The sequence below is a fragment of the Anomaloglossus baeobatrachus genome, chromosome 4 (genome assembly GCF_048569485.1).
Source record: "Anomaloglossus baeobatrachus isolate aAnoBae1 chromosome 4, aAnoBae1.hap1, whole genome shotgun sequence".
In the NCBI taxonomy this organism is placed as follows: Eukaryota; Metazoa; Chordata; class Amphibia; order Anura; family Aromobatidae; genus Anomaloglossus; species Anomaloglossus baeobatrachus.
In genome coordinates, this window is record NC_134356.1 from 197,008,494 (window position 1) to 197,027,311 (window position 18,818).

At 42.6% G+C, this 18,818-nt stretch overlaps 1 protein-coding gene across 1 annotated transcript in view; it reads right to left on the minus strand.

Annotated features, from left to right (window-relative positions):
• Positions 1 to 782: 782 nt before the first annotated feature.
• ERGIC1 (endoplasmic reticulum-golgi intermediate compartment 1) overlaps positions 783 to 18,818 on the minus strand; it is a 140,284-nt gene continuing 122,248 nt past the window's right edge. Inside the window, exon 10 of the mRNA XM_075342352.1 lies at positions 783 to 3,083. Coding sequence (XP_075198467.1) covers positions 2,976 to 3,083 — 108 coding nt within the window. The 3' untranslated portion in view covers positions 783 to 2,975. The remainder of the gene's footprint in view (positions 3,084 to 18,818) is intronic.

Genomic DNA, 18,818 nt, shown 5'->3' on the forward strand with positions numbered 1-18,818 from the left:
AAATTCTGCACTCGGAAGTAGAGGCATCCAGAGATAACCACTGGTGGGCAGACCACCCAATGATAGACAGATTCCTTCAAACATAATACAAGAACCAACAGTGGGCTCTACAAGCCAGGACAAGAACAAACACATAACGGAACAAGACGGCAATATACAAGTGTTGGATTGCAGAAGTCCCTTTTTCCTAGACTTTACCTCATCAGGAGGACAGAAAAAGCCCCATATTTGCTCATTGATAGTTTATGAATAGCCTTTTCTAATTAAAGGTACCGTCACACTAAGCAACAATCGCTAGCAACATCGCTGCTGAGGCACAACTTGCTAGCGATGTTGCTTAGTGTGACATCCAGCAACAACCGGCCCCTCCTGTGAGGTCGCTGGTTGTTGCTGAATGTCCTGGACCATTTTTTAGTTGTTGCTCTCCCGCTGTGAAGCACACATCACTGTTTGTGACAGCGAGAGCAACAACTAAATGTGCAGGCAGCAGGAGCCGGCTTCTGCGGACACTGGTAACCACGGTAAACAGCGGGTAACCAAGAAGCCCTTCCCTTGGTTACCCGATATTTACCTTCGTTACCAGTGTCTGCTGCTCTCAGCTGTCAGTGCCGGCTCCCTGCTCTCTGCACACGTAGCCGGACTACACATCGGGTAATTAACCCGATGTGTACTGTGGCTATGTGTGCAGGGAACAGGGAGTCGGCACTGAAAGTGTGAGAGCGGCGGACGCTGGTAACGAAGGTAAATATCGGGTAACCAAGGGAAGGGCTTCTTGGTTACCCGCTGTTTACCGTGGTTACCAGCGTCCGCAGAAGCCGGCTCCATGCTGCCTGCACACGTAGAAGAGTACACATCGGGTAATTAACCCGATGTGTACTGTGGCTAGGTGTGCAGGGAGCCAGCGCTAAGGGTGTGCGCTGGTAACCAATGTAAATATCGGGTTGGTTACCCGATATTTACCTTAGTTACCAAGCGCAGCATGCTTCCACGTGTAGCGACGCTCCAGCGATCCCTGCCAGGTCAGGTTGCTGGTGGGATCGCTGGAGCGTCGCTTAGTGTGACATCTCACCAGCGACCTCCTAGCAACTTACCAGCGATCCCTATCAGGTTGTATCGTTGTTGGGATCGCTGGTAAGTTGTTTAGTGTGACTGGGCCTTAACTCCTGAAGCTAACTATACAAATAGGACAGGCCAAGATAAGGGAGCACGTTTATGGGTAGCCTGGAAAAGAAATCAACCAGCCAAATGATAGAGGGGCCAACAGCTTCCATGGGCTATACATAAACATGTCCGGTAGAGGGGCATTATTATTTCATGGGGAGAGAGAGAAAGAAGTTGCTGTCGTTTCGGACAGCAAGTCATCTCAGGAAAGGAAAAATGATTAGCATGTTAAAATTCTTCATCTTTGGCTTTGTTCACACGACCGTATTTCCAGTCTGAGCGTAATCCATTGAAAAACACACAGCACTCGGACCAGTGTAATTCAGTTGAACTGTTCACGGTTTTTTTTTGTTTGTTTTTTCACAGATCGAATACACTTGTGAATAAAAAAAAAAAAAAAATCACAAAATGACTGGTTTCTTCCATGAGTCAGAAGAGACCCATTCAAGTCTAGGGGTGAGCAAAAGAAAAACTGGGTTCCACACGAAGAAACCATATAAACATTTGAATTCTATGGATACATTGCAATTCTTTAACACAGGAAACTGTATTTACCCTTGTAAACGTTTAATATCCATTGCTGAATAAAAATGGATTGCACGTGGATTGCATACTGATGACAAATTAGGACAAAAGGATCCTAGTTTTCTGGACTCTACATGCTTGTGTGAACCTACTCTTTGTTTAAATGGAGTATGAGGTAGAATCAAGTATCCAGAGCCATCTATATGGGCAAGTAGGTAATAGAAAGATGAAGAAAATTATACTTTGATAGCTGTGATCTGATGTCTTATTTCATTTTTCTTATATGCAAATAAACTAAGATTTAAGGGCCAAATACAGATCTCCCTGAAAATCTGCCCCAGAGCTTATTATAAATGAAAGAGGGTGTTACGAGTCTGAGACATGTGGATAAGGAGAGCAGACTGTCAGTCATTACATGTCTCACACTGGTAACACCCCTTTCATTTAGAATAAGGTCTGGGGGCAGATTCGCAGAGAAATCTGTGCCCCTGCACAGCTCATTTGCATGTAAGAAAAATGTGAATTTCTCTGGAATAAGACATCAGATCACAGATATCACTTTATTTAACTTTCTATGACCTACGTGCCCCTATAAAAACTTGGCTCAGGAGGGGTGATCCTACTGATTGCTTCCCTTTAAGGGGACATCTACGGTTGGGTGGCAGTCATGAATTCCAAATGTCAATAAGATATGTAACAGGCTGTTGAAAAAGTGTTATGACCAAATTATAGATGGCATCCATCATTAGCATGACTATGTAAATAAATACAAAATAGATCAGGGGATAAATCTCATAAAATAAAAGTCAATTTAAAAGTGTAACGTTGTCAAAATCTCTACATAGCGAGGTCAATGGATTAGATAAATCTACCTTGGCACACAATACACTGCACTGTGACTTCTTATAAAGTGCTTTAGGCTCTAGATAGCAAGAGAACCACCATATAATCTGGAATGTGTCACTAAGAAATGTGGCCAAATGGCCTGCTGTTTTTGAGGAAGGCAAGCATTTTATAGGATCAACTGCTTGCAGTACCTAGTAAAGCAATTGATCAGTTCACAAAATGGTAGCCTCTGTAGACATAAGGTACCTTTTCCGTAAGGGGGCTCCAAGAGTCATGTTTGAATATTGCTTGATTTTTCTAAAATGTCCCTGTATGCACCCAGTAATGAAGACTCATGTCTTCTACTTCAATTAAAACTACAAAATAGGAATTTCATTAATAGTTGATACTCCTTCAAAGTCTTCCACATGTTCTTGTTGGTGATGGGAGACAGCAAATGATATCTAGTGCATTTTTCCCAGCTGAATTTTCTTCCAGGCTTCAGATGCAGTGAAAATACAAGAATCCAGAATGCCGGCTACAGTGAATGTTCCCCCAATGATGGCACATACCTGTTTCAGAAATAGAATATGAGGTATGAATTAGTCCCGATCACAATATGACAGAGCACGTTACTAGCCTAAAGACATACACACACATATATATATATATATATATATATATATATATATATATATATATATATATATTATATAAAAAGAATAATAAATAATAAATAAGCATAATACCCGAACAAGACCGTGGTCATCAACGTATCACTGTGCAGAGTAGGTCACATACTCAAAAGATTAAATTTTCTTTTCTTTCATTTCTCAGGATGTCAAAAGATAGTTGTGTGAAACGTCTTTTTTTTTTTTACGACAAAACACTTCATCATTTCTGAAAACTAGTAGAAGATGCTCACAACAACTGATCAGGTGGTAGTTGGCTCCTATTTCTGCCCAAATTCAGAACATAATGGTACCACATGATTCGGAAAAAGTATATACATTACTTACAAAAATTAGGGATATTTGGCTTTCGGGAAAAATTTATGTAGAATCTAATATTTTAACGCTACAGTGATATTTTATCATGAATGTAGGCCATTTAAGCAGAAGCATGCAATGGTGACTTGCTCATCTCAAATAATTTCTTGAAACAAACGCCAACAACAGTGGTGGGTATACCCCCCAAAAACGTCAATGTCGCAATAACTTGTCGTTGTGGCCTTGAGCATCAATTACAGCACATCATAGTGGATATCTTAAAGTGGTTTTCAGAGATCCCAATATTGCTGGTTTATTCTTAAGATAGGATATCAACATCAGGTCAGTGTGGTTTTAATTAGGATCTCTTTGCACACTTTAACATTTACTTGCATGTTCATATATTTTTATTCCACTGGCATTCACTGTTTAAATAACAAGAGCAGCCTCAATTACCCTTGCAGCTTTAGAATTCACTCTGTACCGTTGTACATTGATGTTTGGTAACATGACATGATCCCCTGCAGACAATAACTGGGCTCAGTGATCTTGTGGTGACGCTAGTCACTACTCACGGACAAGTCGTGAAGCAGGGTAATCAAGAGGTCTGGAGTCATACCAAAAAAGCTCAGAATAAACAAAGGGGTAAGACAAAAGTGTAGTCAGGTCACAGTCCAGGGTCAGAATTCCAGGAAGGTAACAGATAGGGACAAAGGGGCTCGGCAAAATGGATGGTCAAAGGCAAGGTCCAGACAGAACATTGGAAAACCAGTGTTGACAACCAGTTGATAATGACATCTCATGCTGTTCACAAGTGGCATTATAGTCTGTTGAGGCATGGCATCTCAGTCTACTTGAAGGGCGCTCTCAGGTCATTGAGATTCTTGGGTACAGAGGTATGAACAAATACATGGCAACACAGCTGATCCCATAGATTTGCTATGGGATTCAGGTCTGGAGAAAGTGCAGGCCACTCCATCTGATGTACCCCAGTCTCCAGCAGCCATTCCCTATGCGGCCTGTGTTATTCCTGTAATGGAACAATGACTGGGTTAATGATGTTAATCAAGTAGTAGGGGCTTGTCCCTGTACTATTCACAAAGTGTAGGGCAGATCTATATTGACTAAACACACATGCCCACAAGGTTACATCACCACCACCACCATAGGCTTGTCTGGTGACAACAGTGGTTGATGCATAGTGCTCTTCTTGAGGTCTCCAAAATCATTGGCGGCCATCATTTCTGCTCAGCGTGAATTGACTTTCACCAGTGTTCAGCACTGAGACCCACTGGTCCCTTGTCCAGCAAGACCATGACTCTTGTACCTGGTGGTGTGGTCAGGTACCCTTGCAGGTCGTCTAGAATGCAGACCACACTGATGCAAATGATTTTGTAAGGTCTGATGTGAAACGTGGGTGCCTCTCACCTCCCTTAAATGTATCTAAAGTTTTGTGGCATTCGTCATCTGGTTCTGAAGGACATTGTGCACAATGAGGCGGTCAACAGAATGGGATGTGGCTAAAGGACATCCACTTCTCTACCTTTGTGACTTTCAGTCTCAGTCTCTCTGTATCTCTGTTGCAACCTGTTAATGACACTCTGATGCACTAAGCTCAGTGACCACTTCAATCTGAGAACATCCTGCTTGAAACCTCGCAATGGAGATGCACGGTTGATCAGTTGTTAGGTATATTTTTTTTGGTCTGATAATGTCAATATGAACAGAATGATGACGAGGAAGGTTTAACTACAAATTCTAATTAAACCCCAAAATTTATTGGGCGATTCTGAGATCAAACACCTATTCAGTATTTTGCCAATAAGCTTCTTGTTACAGAACAGCAAGTTGTGCAAAAAGTACTGAAACAATCACATTACGTTCACCTGAAAAGGTTGGAGAGCAATTTAGGATCATCCTGAAATTTTGCCCAAAAGCAAAATATCCCTAACGTATTGAGGCGTGTATTTATATTTTAGTAATCCTAGCCATATTTAGAAATTTAACAGTGGGCTTAAAAAGGAATCGGCTGCCTAATCGGGGAGCAGTACAATGTAGAAACAGAGACCCCAACTCCAGACACGTGTCATTTACTGGGTTGCTTGGTGCAATTTTGATAAAATAACAGTTTTATCAGCAAGAAAGGACTACTCTTCCATGTAGTTCTTCACCTTCACCACTGATTGACAGCTTTCTGCCTATGCACAGTGTACACAGAAAGCTGCCAGTCAGTGGCGTGAGTGGAGTTATATAGAACTCCTCATTTTAAAAAAACTTTTAGATCTGCAGCAAGCAGCCCAGTAAGTGATACATTAGTGGAATCAAGAGTCTCTGCCACTACATATGCTGCTCTCTGATGGGGACCAGGCAAAAATCTGGTGACAGATTCCCTTTAAATATTCTAGAAACACTTAGCAACTCAGTTTTAAGAGTCAATATTACACTTTAATAAATCAGCAGCCATCAAACGCACCATTACATAAATTAGTCCACATCGGGCATTTTACTAAAAGGCCAACAGGACCATAAAAACAGACATGTTCTAAAACCGGGTGAGTGGCTCTCCAGCTGTTTACCCATAACTCGCAGCATGCTTGGTCAGTTGGCATGGGCAGGCTTTCTGTAGTCTTCACAACATATATTTGGTCTGTGTACAGAAAACATATCTGTTCCCCGGGCAACAGCTGTTTTTAAACCCACGTACCGACATGCAAAATATGTGGCCCGATTAATTTTGGACGACGAATTCTAATTTAGTAACTGAAATGGTCCCGTCCTTAATACACGTCTGCGGCGAAAAGAGGCCATAAATAGACAAAGCTTCTGAATGGAAACCATGTGGACGCTCAATATATTTTAGAGCATTAAGATAAATATAGTCGTTGGGTTTTCCAAGATGAGCAAATAATTCCAAAAATTGCAGAACCTGCGCCCACTCTTTATTTTAAGACGTTGTTTCGGATTGGTTTTGTTTTCCAATGTATTTACTAACAATTGGGTAAATGGAGAAAAAGGACTATTGTTATTATCTGTGGACTGTTCTCATTGCGGATCCTTCCTTTTCAGGATCTGTGGAGGAGTGTGTGCTATGGTCTATCCACCATTTTTTCCCTACACATTGCCTGCCTCGGGAATCAAGTTATGCAAGGAAATTTTAGTGAGCCATAGTTAAATGACTTATCACTACACTTGTGCCTTCATCATTCATAGGAACAGCGGGGGTCCTGATGTTCAGACCCCCACCGATTACAAAGTGATGGTATTTCCTGATGATGAACTATCACTTAGTAATACTCCTTTAAGGTATTGTGCCCACTTTATGGGTTTTTTTTGTATTTTTTCATGCGTTTTTCCTTGCTTCTCTTTAATCAATAAAAGCAAGGAAAAAGCATCCCAGCAAAGTCTATGAGAATCCTGACTTGCTGTGCACACGCTGCTTCTTTTTTTTCCGTACAGATTTTGTTGCAGAAAAAAAGAAGCAGCATGTCAATGTTTTTTTGTGTTTATTTCCTGCGTTTCTATAATCCCCTGCAGAGCTTTATCACTACAAAGGATTATAATGAAGCACTTCGGCTCACACACCGTGCATACAGCATGGTGTGTGAGGCGATCAGTAGCTCAGTAACCCAAGGTCATCCCTCGTGATGATGACCCAGGGTTACTAAGGCAGCGATCGGGTCCATGTCATCGCATTCCATGGACCCGATCGCCATGGAGAGATACTTCTCCCTGCTTTCTGAATGCTGCAATCGCATTGATAGCATCATTTGGAGGAGTGGTGAGGGAGGGTTACACTGCTGGGAGCGGCGTGAGCCGGGTCCCGGCTGTAACATCAGCCGGAGACCGGGTGGCTATCGCGGGAGTATAGTGTCTGAACTTTATGATCGTCATGATTAAAAAAAACACTTAAAGCTGGAAAAAACGTACAAACGCAATAAAAATGAGCGATTTTTTTCTGCTGCATACAAAAAAGCAACATGAGCACATAGCCTAAAGCACTATTCCAGCATTTGTTTTTTCACTGCTGAATTGGTGCTTTAAATTTAAGTCCCCTGCGCCTTGTATTATATTCACCCTCCGGCGTCTTCACCTTTTCTCGCGATTGCTCCTGCGATGCCATCTTGTTGCCATAACTTCTGTCTGGCCGGAAAGCAGAAGTTACGTCACAAGAGCTCAAAGCAAGTCTATGAGAGCCAGAATGAGGGCAGAACGAGGCTCTCCGAGATGCATGAAGTTGTGACCTCTGGCGCGCTCCATGAAACATTAGAGCTGCCGGCAGGTCACAAATCACTGAGACTCACCTGAGATGTGCTGATAACAGATGAAGATGCCAGAGGGGGAGTATAATACAGGGGGCAAGGGACTTAGATTTAAAGCACAACTCCAAAGGTAAAATAAAAAAAAAAAAAAAAACTGAAGTGGTGCTTTAAAAAGACATAACTATATATGAAGGAACCCAATAATGATTAATGCTTTTTTTAATATGCACCACATAATATTTATTTTTTTTTTAAAGTTAAAAAAAGTATAAAGCATTAAAGTTCTATTTTTGTGATGTGTCCTAACTGAACTATTTGATCAGTGCATACATACAAAAGGGGTCAATTTTGGCGTAGAGGTCTACTAGTTGGACTGTACTTAATGGGGAAAAAAAAAACCCAAACACTTTCTTGGAAATATAATAGTAAATATTTGGTGCATTGCAAGTAAATCAAGATTTGGTAAACAGATAAAATTTATGAAAAATGGACTTTTTAAGATTTGACAACATAAATACTGTGGATTTTTAAGAATCATATTTACACTATATCCAAGCGGGACAATACCAACCATGCGGATGAAATTGGAACAAATCATCTCTAGATGCTGTGATTTTTTTTTTTCTCCTGATTTTAGAATCCACAGAATGTCAATTTCTGTTGCAGCTATTCACCATGAATTTCACTCATTAAAGAGATGTTCCACTACTAATGTGATCCCCTTTCTTTTATCCTAACTCTACCTAAGGGGTACTTCTCACATAACGAGATCGCTAGCGAGATCGCTGCTGAGTCACAGGTTTTGTAACGCAATAGGGGGTCTCACCTGTGATCTTGCTATGTGTGACACTAATCAGTGACCTGGCCCCTGCTGTGAAATCGCTGATCGTTACACACTGCTCTGGTTTAATTTTCTTCAAAGCCAAGGTCGCTCATCGTTATACAGGTCGCTGATCGTTACTGAGTCGTTGGTAAAATCTGACTGTGATATCTCACCAGCGACCTCCCTGCAACTTACCAGTGATCCTTATCAGGTCGCATCATTTTCGGGATTGCTGGTAAGGGTACCTTCACACTTTAGCGATGCAGCAGCGATCCGACCAGCGATCTGACCTGGTCAGGATCGCTGCTGCATCGCTACATGGTCGCTGGTGAGCTGTCAAACAGGCAGATCTCACCAGCGACCAGTGACCAGCCCCCAGCCAGCAGCGACGTGCAAGCGACGCTGCGCTTGCACGGAGCCGGCGTCTGGAAGCTGTGGACACTGGTAACTAAGGTAAACATCGGGTATGGTTACCCGATGTTTACCTTAGTTACCAGCGCACACCGCTTAGCTTAGCGTGTGCAGGGAGCAGGAGCCGGCACTGGCAGCGTGAGAGCTGCGGAGGCTGGTAACGAAGGTAAATATCAGGTAACCACCTTGGTTACCCGATGTTTAGCTTGGTAACAGCTTACCATAGGCTGTCAGACGCCGGCTCCTGCTCCCTGCACATTCAGGATTGTTGCTCTCTCGCTGTCACACACAGCGATGTGTGCTTATCAGCGGGAGAGCAACAATAAAAAAACGAACCAGGGCTGTGTGTAACGAGCAGCGATCTCACAGCAGGGGCCAGATCACTGCTCAGTGTCACACACAGCAAGATCGCTAATGAGGTCACAAAAAAACGTGACTCAGCAGCGATCTCAGTAGCGATCTCACTGTGTGTGAAGTACCCCTAAGTCGTTAAATGTGACGGGGAGGGGGGGGGGGTTGAGGGGTTTTGGGGGGGTGGTTAACACTTAATATACTTCTGCTATCTATTCTGCTCCTGTGACCTTATCTCTAAGAGGCTCTTGTAAATACCTTTTTGTTGTAGCTTTAATCCTTTACATCTGCAGACCAACCAAAATCGGACCAATTTAACAAGGCACGTCACTGGTGAGGGCAGGGCTGTCTCTCTGTGAATGATAGCAGGCTGGGCATGCATATCCAGATCACACTTCCCTCTCCTCTCAGCCCACACCAGTGACGTACAATGCTCAGCTGTTCCGATTCCGGTCTTGGAGATAAATTTACAGGAGCATAGTAGATCGCAAAAGTATATCAAGGAAGTGCTAGTTAGGAAGAGTTAGGATAAACGAGAGGGCATCACATATCACATTAGTAGTGGAAATGTTTCACACAGTCTAATATAGCACTTGTACTTTGCCTAATAATATGTGCACATAAAACTGAAAAATGCACTGCAAATACACCTGTAACTAAGGGCAGAAGAATGTAGAAGATATTTTACTCTCTATATTGAAAGAAGTAAAAACTGTATCAGAGATTGGCATGTCGAACAATTCTACAGTGTGTTCAAGTCCGGATGACATACCTCTAAACACTCGAATACAGGGACCTGCAAGACTTTTGTAGTCTTGTCCTCATCTACCAAGAAACACCAACCATTCCTCCAAGAAATACCCTTTTTGGGTCACATCTCTATAAACCTCATCCTCTGAGATTACAGAACGGTTCAGAGGTATGGATTACTAATGGCACCTTTAATGCATTGCGCCTAGCCACTTTACATTTTATATAAATCAAAAGAAAATGTTATAAACTAAATTCTAAAGATTAATGAAATTACATTTCTTTTCTTGCAAATTCATAGTGGAAGCCGTTTGATAAAATCAGTTTTATGATGAGATAGTAGGTTATAATATTTTGCCTTCATTAGACTGATAAAAAAAATCCCCAGCTAAGAAAACAAAGGCGATGTGGAATATTATCTGAGGCAAGGTCACTGTTGGCTTGGGGCTCCACAAGGTGTTAACCGTTAGCATATGCCCAAGTGACACACAGGTTCCTACACACAGACTGAGTATTTGTAGTGACGTGGGACCAGAGCTGCCAGCGGGGAAAGTGACTATGTTAGAGAAACAGAGCAGTGACTCACTATTAAAAATAAAAATGTGCCAATGCTTAATGTGTAGTGACAGCGGGACGGAAAGGACTGATCAGCAACCCAAAAATTGTGAGGGGATGATGAAGAAGAAAACATGTCCGGACATGCACTGAAGAAAGTTGAATCTATTGTTAGGTTAATATAGAAATACGAACATATTATAAATAGGTTACAGCTCCAAACGTGTTAATTACATTGTATATTCTATTATGAAGGCTGGAGCCCACCCAATACACAATGGACTAATATTGGCTAAACCCTCCAATATTGACAAGTTCATCCAGCAGTTTCATGTAAATGGAGGGCCCAGTCTTTCCTTTGATGGATGATCTTGTAGGAAAATTAGACAACCAAAAAAAAAATAATAATTTGGCGGTCCAAAACTGGACTTGCCGGGTATTAAGAGATAAGCCGCCATAGCTGTCCGGCAGCGGTTCTCTCATAGAGAACACAAGAGCGATTAGTAGATGGAGCGCTTTTGTGTAGAAGTCAGTTAGGGGAGTTATCAAGTGTTTGGGGCAGCTTAAAAAGGGCCTGTCACATGGCCACCCCTCCCCCCCAAAAGAGTTTAATACTTTCCAGAATCCCTGTGCTGTCCTGAATCTGCCACTGCTTTCAGATTTTAAATTTCGTCCCTCCGGTACAAAGATATGCCGTTTTTCTATTTTGGAACCATGTATGGTTTTGGTCTAAAAAGGTGCTACAGAAAGTTCTCTCTTCGGGTGTATAGTCCTCACCTTTTTGATGCTGCCCAAGTGCCACTTATCAGCATCTGAAACTGGTTAAATAATGTGATGTTGCGAAAGTTCCCTGTTCTCAGTGTGACTCGTCTGATACATGCCGCTTAGGTTAGTCTTCTTACAGCGCGGTCTCACAAGGACAGAAAAATCTCATGAGATCATGCTGTTCAACTAGTTTCAAATGCTGCTGAGCGGTTATTGAGGAGAGTCATGGTAGTGGTGGACTAGTCCTCCAAGAGAAAATTTATGTCGAGTTCACACATCGCAGATTTGTCATGGATTTGCGATGCAGATTGCAAGTCCACAGGAATTTAGAATCTAATAAAAGGGTTTTTCAAAATCCCATTCACACATTTTTTCCGCTATCCACATGAAAATAAAACCATGGTGAGGATTTCAAGTTTCCAGCAAGCTCATTATTATGCAGATTTTCATTGCAGTTTTCACCATATTCAATGCTTCTTAAAGCGCACCAATCACCAGTATTTTCGTATGTAACCTAAACGCAATGCTATACTGGCACTATCAGGCTGATTCTCTACATACCTGTAATGGTCACCTCGGATGCTTTGGTTTTAAGATCCAAAAAAGTAAAGTTCATAAAATCACCATCTTATTGAGCGACAGCAGCTGAGGATCAGATAATATCGGGGGAGGGGCGGGGGGTAAACATAGTTACGCCCTCCCCGTTACAATTAGTATAATTATTATACCATCGATATAACTTTTCACTTGCAGGACCTATTGTGAGGTCATACCCATGTGACCAGAAGGGGTGCGACCTCATCCAATAGGAATATGTTGCTTCGTGGTATCAGCTTTGTTGGCTGCTCCTTGATTAGGTGGCAAATTCCTTTTTAGCGCCAAACCAGAAAAAGGAGATAGCTCCGCAATGAAGGGATAAAATTAATATTACAAAGCAGTGGAGGATTCAGGACAGTACAGAGATTTAAACTATGTAATAAAATCATTTTTTTTTGGGGGGGGGGCACAGAACAGGTCCTCTATAAACTAGAGTACGGTAAATATCCTGCGTGGTTTTGGACAAATATATCGGTGTCTAGCTAATAATGGTTCAATCAGTGGTAAAGCTGAAATCTAAAGGATTACATTTCCAAATTCATATACGCAAGAAAAATCGGATAGTGTGGCCCTAACGCTAGAACTACACGGAGCCCTAGACAAGATAGTTTAGTAAAGCATAAAAACTCCACCATCTTGGCAATGTTCCAGATGAATATGATGCCCCAAACCATGCCATGGCCATAACTTAAGCAAACAGCTGGCACTAAAATCCAAGCGCCCACACAGAATACCGTGAGGCGCCCCATACTGCCACTATGTCATAAGCTTGGAATACAGTTATAACATTCCTCATTATCCTTAAATTAAATCTTTGAATTATTATTACTAGCTGATGTGTCCTCGGAGGACTGCAATGGAAAATACAGCATGTCATTTGTTTTTACAGATAGATTTTCTCCTATGTGATTTCCATGTGTAACACTAATAACTAAAAGTCCACTGTACACCCAACATATTTTATCTCGGGCTCTTCCAGGAAATGTATACCTTTTCAGACTAACGCGTTTCAGACAAATTTCCATAATAGGGCATCTAGGACAGACTAACGGGGTAGGTTTATTTTGGGCAGTTAATCTTTATTCACGGTCTAAAAAAAAATATGAGACTTCTCAAAAGACTTAATGGATCACTTGTTTAGGCTCTAAGCCTCGACTTGTAGTCAGTGCTTATGAACCTCCAAATTTTACCTTTATGGTTAAAAACGTTTGAAATCATGTGATCGGTTACAAGTCACAACCCGTTAAACTACTGTAACAAGCTGCACACTATTGTGACGCTACCCAGCTTTCCTATATAAATACAAGACTCAGACAAGCCAAGAAACTATAAATCTCTATCCCAATAACTCAGAAATGGATAAACACATTTTTAAATCAACTTGACTTGGCTTATAAATTGATAGCTTATTCTTAGCCTAGAGGCCAGACCATCAATGCATGATGATCCACAGGACCGTTAGCTAACTTAGGGCATATATTTACACTTGGTATAATTGCAAATGTTTTGGCTGCATATTTTATGCAGCCAATTTGATGTGTAAAAAATGTGCAAAATTTTACTAAAATCAGCATAATATCAATAAGATTTCTGAAATCTCATGCCACTTTTGTTTCAAAGCGTATATGTGGATTGGAGCCATGCTGCGTTTTTGCCAAGATGCAGCCATGTCAATTTCAGTGTTTTTCGCAACTTTTTTTTTTTTTTACCCAAATGAACGCAGGTAAAAACACTGCTTGAATCCTTCTGGACAGTCTCTCGATCAGACTCAAGCATGTCTCGACTGAAATTGGATTCCAGGTCTCTTCTACACGATTCGAATGTTGGTCCATACTGGTCGACTTACTTGGGTATGTATACAGCTTTTTCTTCAACTCTACCCATAAGTGCTCTATTGGGTTGAGGTCTGGGGACTGTGGGGGCCAATCCAGCACTTCAGCTTGTCACTGAACCATTTCTTTGCCAATCTTGATGTATGAATCGGGTGTTTGTTCTGCTGGAACACTATGTCGTCATTTCATGCACATAGTACTCGAGTGTACCAAGTAACTCATTTTGTAGGCTACTCACATAGATCAGCATTGATACCACTACCAAGTATGCAATGCCTTTGGCTGTGAAACACCCCCATATTATCAGGCTTCATCCACCGAACTTGAAAGTTTCTTTAATTTCTTGATTGGTTAGTCCCTTTTTCCCAGGTTCCTCCCACGCTCACTTGCACCCATCAGAGCCTAGTCTATTGACTTTTGTCTCATGGCTCCAAATCAGCAGTTTCCCATCTTCTACTGTCTACTTTTCAAAGTTTTTTGCGAACTTGAGACGCTTTTTATGATGATATTGAAGTCGAGGTTTCATCACCTTCGTCATCGACGCAGGCCGCAGAAGGACGACTGCTTTCATGCAAGATTGAGGAGGCGCAGGACCAACAGCAGTAACACCCATCGGACCGGCCCGCCCCCTATGTAGGTATAATAAAGGTGTTTTTTTCATTATACAGAGCGGCCTGGGGTCTTATATACAGTATTCTAGAATGTTGCATATAAGGTCTCACTGCTGGTGGTGGCAGCTCATAAAGGGAAAACCTGGTGACGGGTTTCCTTTAAAGGGTCTGTTAGTAATATCATGGTGCCACAGACCACAGGACACCTTCAGAGGCTATATGGAGTCTATGCCTTGACAGGTCAATTGTTTTGGCAGCAAAAAGGGGGTACTACACATTATGAGGCAGGTGGTTTTAATGTTATGGTTGATCGGTGTATACACGGAATAATACGAAGAGTTCTGGGGATATGGTTGCAGGCATAACATTGGTGCATCCTGCAAGAGGAAAAGAAGCCCACTTTTACCCAAAAAGCAGGTGAAATTGTGCATTATGATGAGCTATAAGGCAAAAAGGGCCCTTATATTGTTCTTGCAGCGGGGCCCTTTTCTGTCTGTCCGCTACTATGCAGTTGGCATAAGTGCACAAGCCGTTCAGAGTGGCAAAGCTCAGCTTTGTGGCCACAGTCACGTTTTCCTCAGATGAAGAGATAAAACAGTCAGATTCTGCCGTCCCGCACCAGCAGTCTTTATCATATGCTACAGGGCACCAGCAGCTACTGATCACTGAGCTGGATGGAAAGAGCGGCTCATACATGGTGTGACATATGAATCAGGAGAATGCAATGTTTAATCCCACTTTATATACTGCAGGATTTCCTTTTATCTTGTAACTAACAAGATTATCTAGCTGTTTTCATAGTGTTATAGGATCTCTACAGTGACCGTAGCCATTACTACATAGCAAATAGAACCCATAAGTCATCACTTAAAAAGAGAGCCTGCCATACAGATCAGCACCCACCTTTTCCAGTCTTCTGATTGGTGTATTTTCCTTGTTACACATTATTTCTGATACTTTGGCTGTTAAACCCTATAGTGAAGTCGGGTGACAGTTTTGCAAAAAATAAAACCGCTGCACCTATTGTGTGTCAATTACATCTCTTGACTGGGGAAGCCAAGAAATTGCTGAATAGAGGGCAAAGGCTTTTTATTGTAGCAAAGATGCTATTTAATAACGAGAAGTCCATGTAAAGAACATTAACCCTTGCTTTAAGTGTATTTCCAATATAGAGATATGCCTTGACGAGGCTTTGGGGCTCAGTTACATTGATCAATGCGATTGCTAAATATCTCCTTTTTCCTAATATTCATAGCAGGTATGCAATTCATTATTCACATGTTCAAATTAGCAAGTAGCATTTTTCATTGTATATTCCAATATTTGTCCATATGCTTGAGGCATTATACCATTATCTAAGTTTGATGTGCAGCCTTATTCTTATATATAGTATGTATTTTTGGCTTGCACTCATATATATATATTAGTGCTCACTTCAGTTATCCTATTCAGTTATATGTAGTTTTTTTTTTTTTTTTTTTTTCTGAATGTGAACACAGCTCCGCCCCTTTCGGCCATGTTTTTTCCATCTCCTATATAAGAAAGTCCTTAGTTACCCCTCTCCACCCATAGCAGTTTTTAATTGCAATGAGATGACACACAGTTAGGGTCACAGAGCTAGGGACCCCAATATAGAGATATGCCTTGACGAGGCTTTGGGGCTCAGTTACATTGATCAATGCGATTGCTAAATATCTCCTTTTTCCTAATATTCATAGCAGGTATGCAATTCATTATTCACATGTTCAAATTAGCAAGTAGCATTTTTCATTGTATATTCCAATATTTGTCCATATGCTTGAGGCATTATACCATTATCTAAGTTTGATGTGCAGCCTTATTCTTATATATAAATCACTTAAAAAGAGAGCCTGCCATACAGATCAGCACCCACCTTTTCCAGTCTTCTGATTGGTGTATTTTCCTTGTTACACATTATTTCTGATACTTTGGCTGTTAAACCCTATAGTGAAGTCGGGTGACAGTTTTGCAAAAAATAAAACCGCTGCACCTATTGTGTGTCAATTACATCTCTTGACTGGGGAAGCCAAGAAATTGCTGAATAGAGGGCAAAGGCTTTTTATTGTAGCCAAGATGCTATTTAATAACGAGAAGTCCATGTAAAGAACATTAACCCTTGCTTTAAGTGTATTTCCAATTTCTTGCAAATAAAGCTTAAATGGGTTGTTCACTACTTAGATACTGAAGATCTATACCAGTTTGGTGGGTTTGCAACTTCTGCCATCCCCACTAATCAGCTGTTTGTAGCGGTGTGAAGTGGCCCTTGTTGGGTACTTCAGCTCAGCTTCTATGCACGCCGATAAGAACTGAGCTGCAGTAGCCATGATCAGCCCCGACTCCACACAGCTTACATCTGATTCCACCTGTGGAACAAGCGGATTGGTGGGGGTGCAGGGTGTCACAGCCCTACTGGATCTGATAAAGATGACTGTGAGGTAAATCCGGAGATATGACGATAAATCATGATATTCAAGTATGTCAGGAAGCCCTCTCCTGGTGTCACCCCCCCTTTTTCCTTCACACAACTGGTTTAGCAACAAATCCCATGGCCATGTCCTGTGATATGGAAATGAGGTGGTGTGGGAACAATGGACACAGGATGACTCCCTGCCGTCACCCTGTAACAAGAGTTGTATCTCATTAGCAAGGCTATGGAAATAGCCAGACAGAACGACTCCAGTAAAAAATGGTTCATATCTCGCAAGCCATATTTCCGATAAATATGGCAACCATAAAAATGGTGTCTCCGCATGCGGGCGATGCCGGCACACCCTTTTTATGGGAGCAGGACATTGGGAAATGCCCCAGGCGTGATATCAGCCAATGGGGAACTGGCAGACAGGTCATGAGTCCCCTCGTTCTGTAGCTAAATTCATAACTGTCACAATGAGAGCATTGGCGTCCGCCTACGACGCTCCCAGGCAAAGTTATGGCCAATATCCCCTTTGCTGGGTAATTCTGATCCATGCAGGGGGAGTGGCAGTGCTTCCCTGTGAGGTCACTAAGGTAGGAGGGGACCTGGATCTGCCCAGGTTGATAACCCTACTTCGGCCATTTTCCAGGGTTCTTCTGCTCGGGGGCCTGGTTGGGAAAGACCTGTGAGGGAGTTCCTGGAAACCTGGTCTACAGCGCCCCCCTGTGGCCAGACGCAACAAGGTAACTGCTGGAACTGTGTATGCCTGTTTGTAACCCATGCTTTATCTGTAACTGTACTCTGACATATGTATATTCTGTAGATTCCCTATTGTATATATTGTAGTTCTAGTGTGCTTTAGGCTGATTAAATTATATAATTAATCTTGGGCTGTTCTGTTATCTCGATCTTGAATCCCACGTCTGTGTGTTCGGCTAATAGTTACCGTAAATCGGTTGGTGGCAGCGAATTGTGCCAAGGATTATTGTGGGGAGGCCAGTGAGATTCGGGGAGATTTTATATATTCCGCCCGCGGGGGTCGGGGGAATATATACCTTACTCTCACCGGGGACCCTTCAATAATCGGCATAAGTAGTATAGCGGCCTCCTTGCTTATTGTCGGGCAATTCCATAATTGGCCTGACTATAAGAGGGGCGCTAGAGAGCGCGTCACGTGCTCTGTCTGTCGGTCGGGAGGTATAAAGGAGGGGTGACCCCCACTTGTTACCCCCCGATTGTGACGTACTGGTAGCCAGCGCGGGGGATTTCTGAGTGACCCCCCCCCCGGTGGTTTGTGACATATTGGTGGCATAGCGGTGGGATCGAGATAATAGTGTGTGTGAGTGTGAGACCCATACTCCCAGACACTAAAGACTGCCTGCAGCAGCTGTGGCTGCTGGGGTCTTCAGACTAGCTCAACACTAGAGTGTCAGAGTGCAGATACTGTAAGGTGTGTGGAGGCATCAGGTGTCAGTTCTGTGTCAGTGACCAAAAGTCTGCAAGAATGGCTGATGGCACCAGGAGCAGAGCTATGCAACTGGCCAATGCTAGGGCAGGAGCCGAAGAGAGGGAGGACGGTGCTGTGGACAGCAATGAGGAGGTTGCCCACGAGTCCTCCAGGAGCTCGACGCCAGAAAACCGTTCTGCCGAGGACATTGCGCAACCTGGCACTGCTGGACAAGATGAGGAGCAGCTCACCCAAGGTTCCTCAACGAGCCAGATGCCAGCCCTCCGCTCTGAAAGGGACAGTGAATCGCCTAGCTCTGCAGCGTGCCGCAGATCACCACGTGCCATTCCACCGAGCCTGGGAGGCTCGGATAGCCTTCTTCAAATGGCTATGGCCCTTCTCCAGGCTGGAGACCAGAAGGGCTACAAGGAACTCCTGGCAGAGTGCAGGGCAGAGCGGCACGCAGAGCGTGAGGCTGCGGAG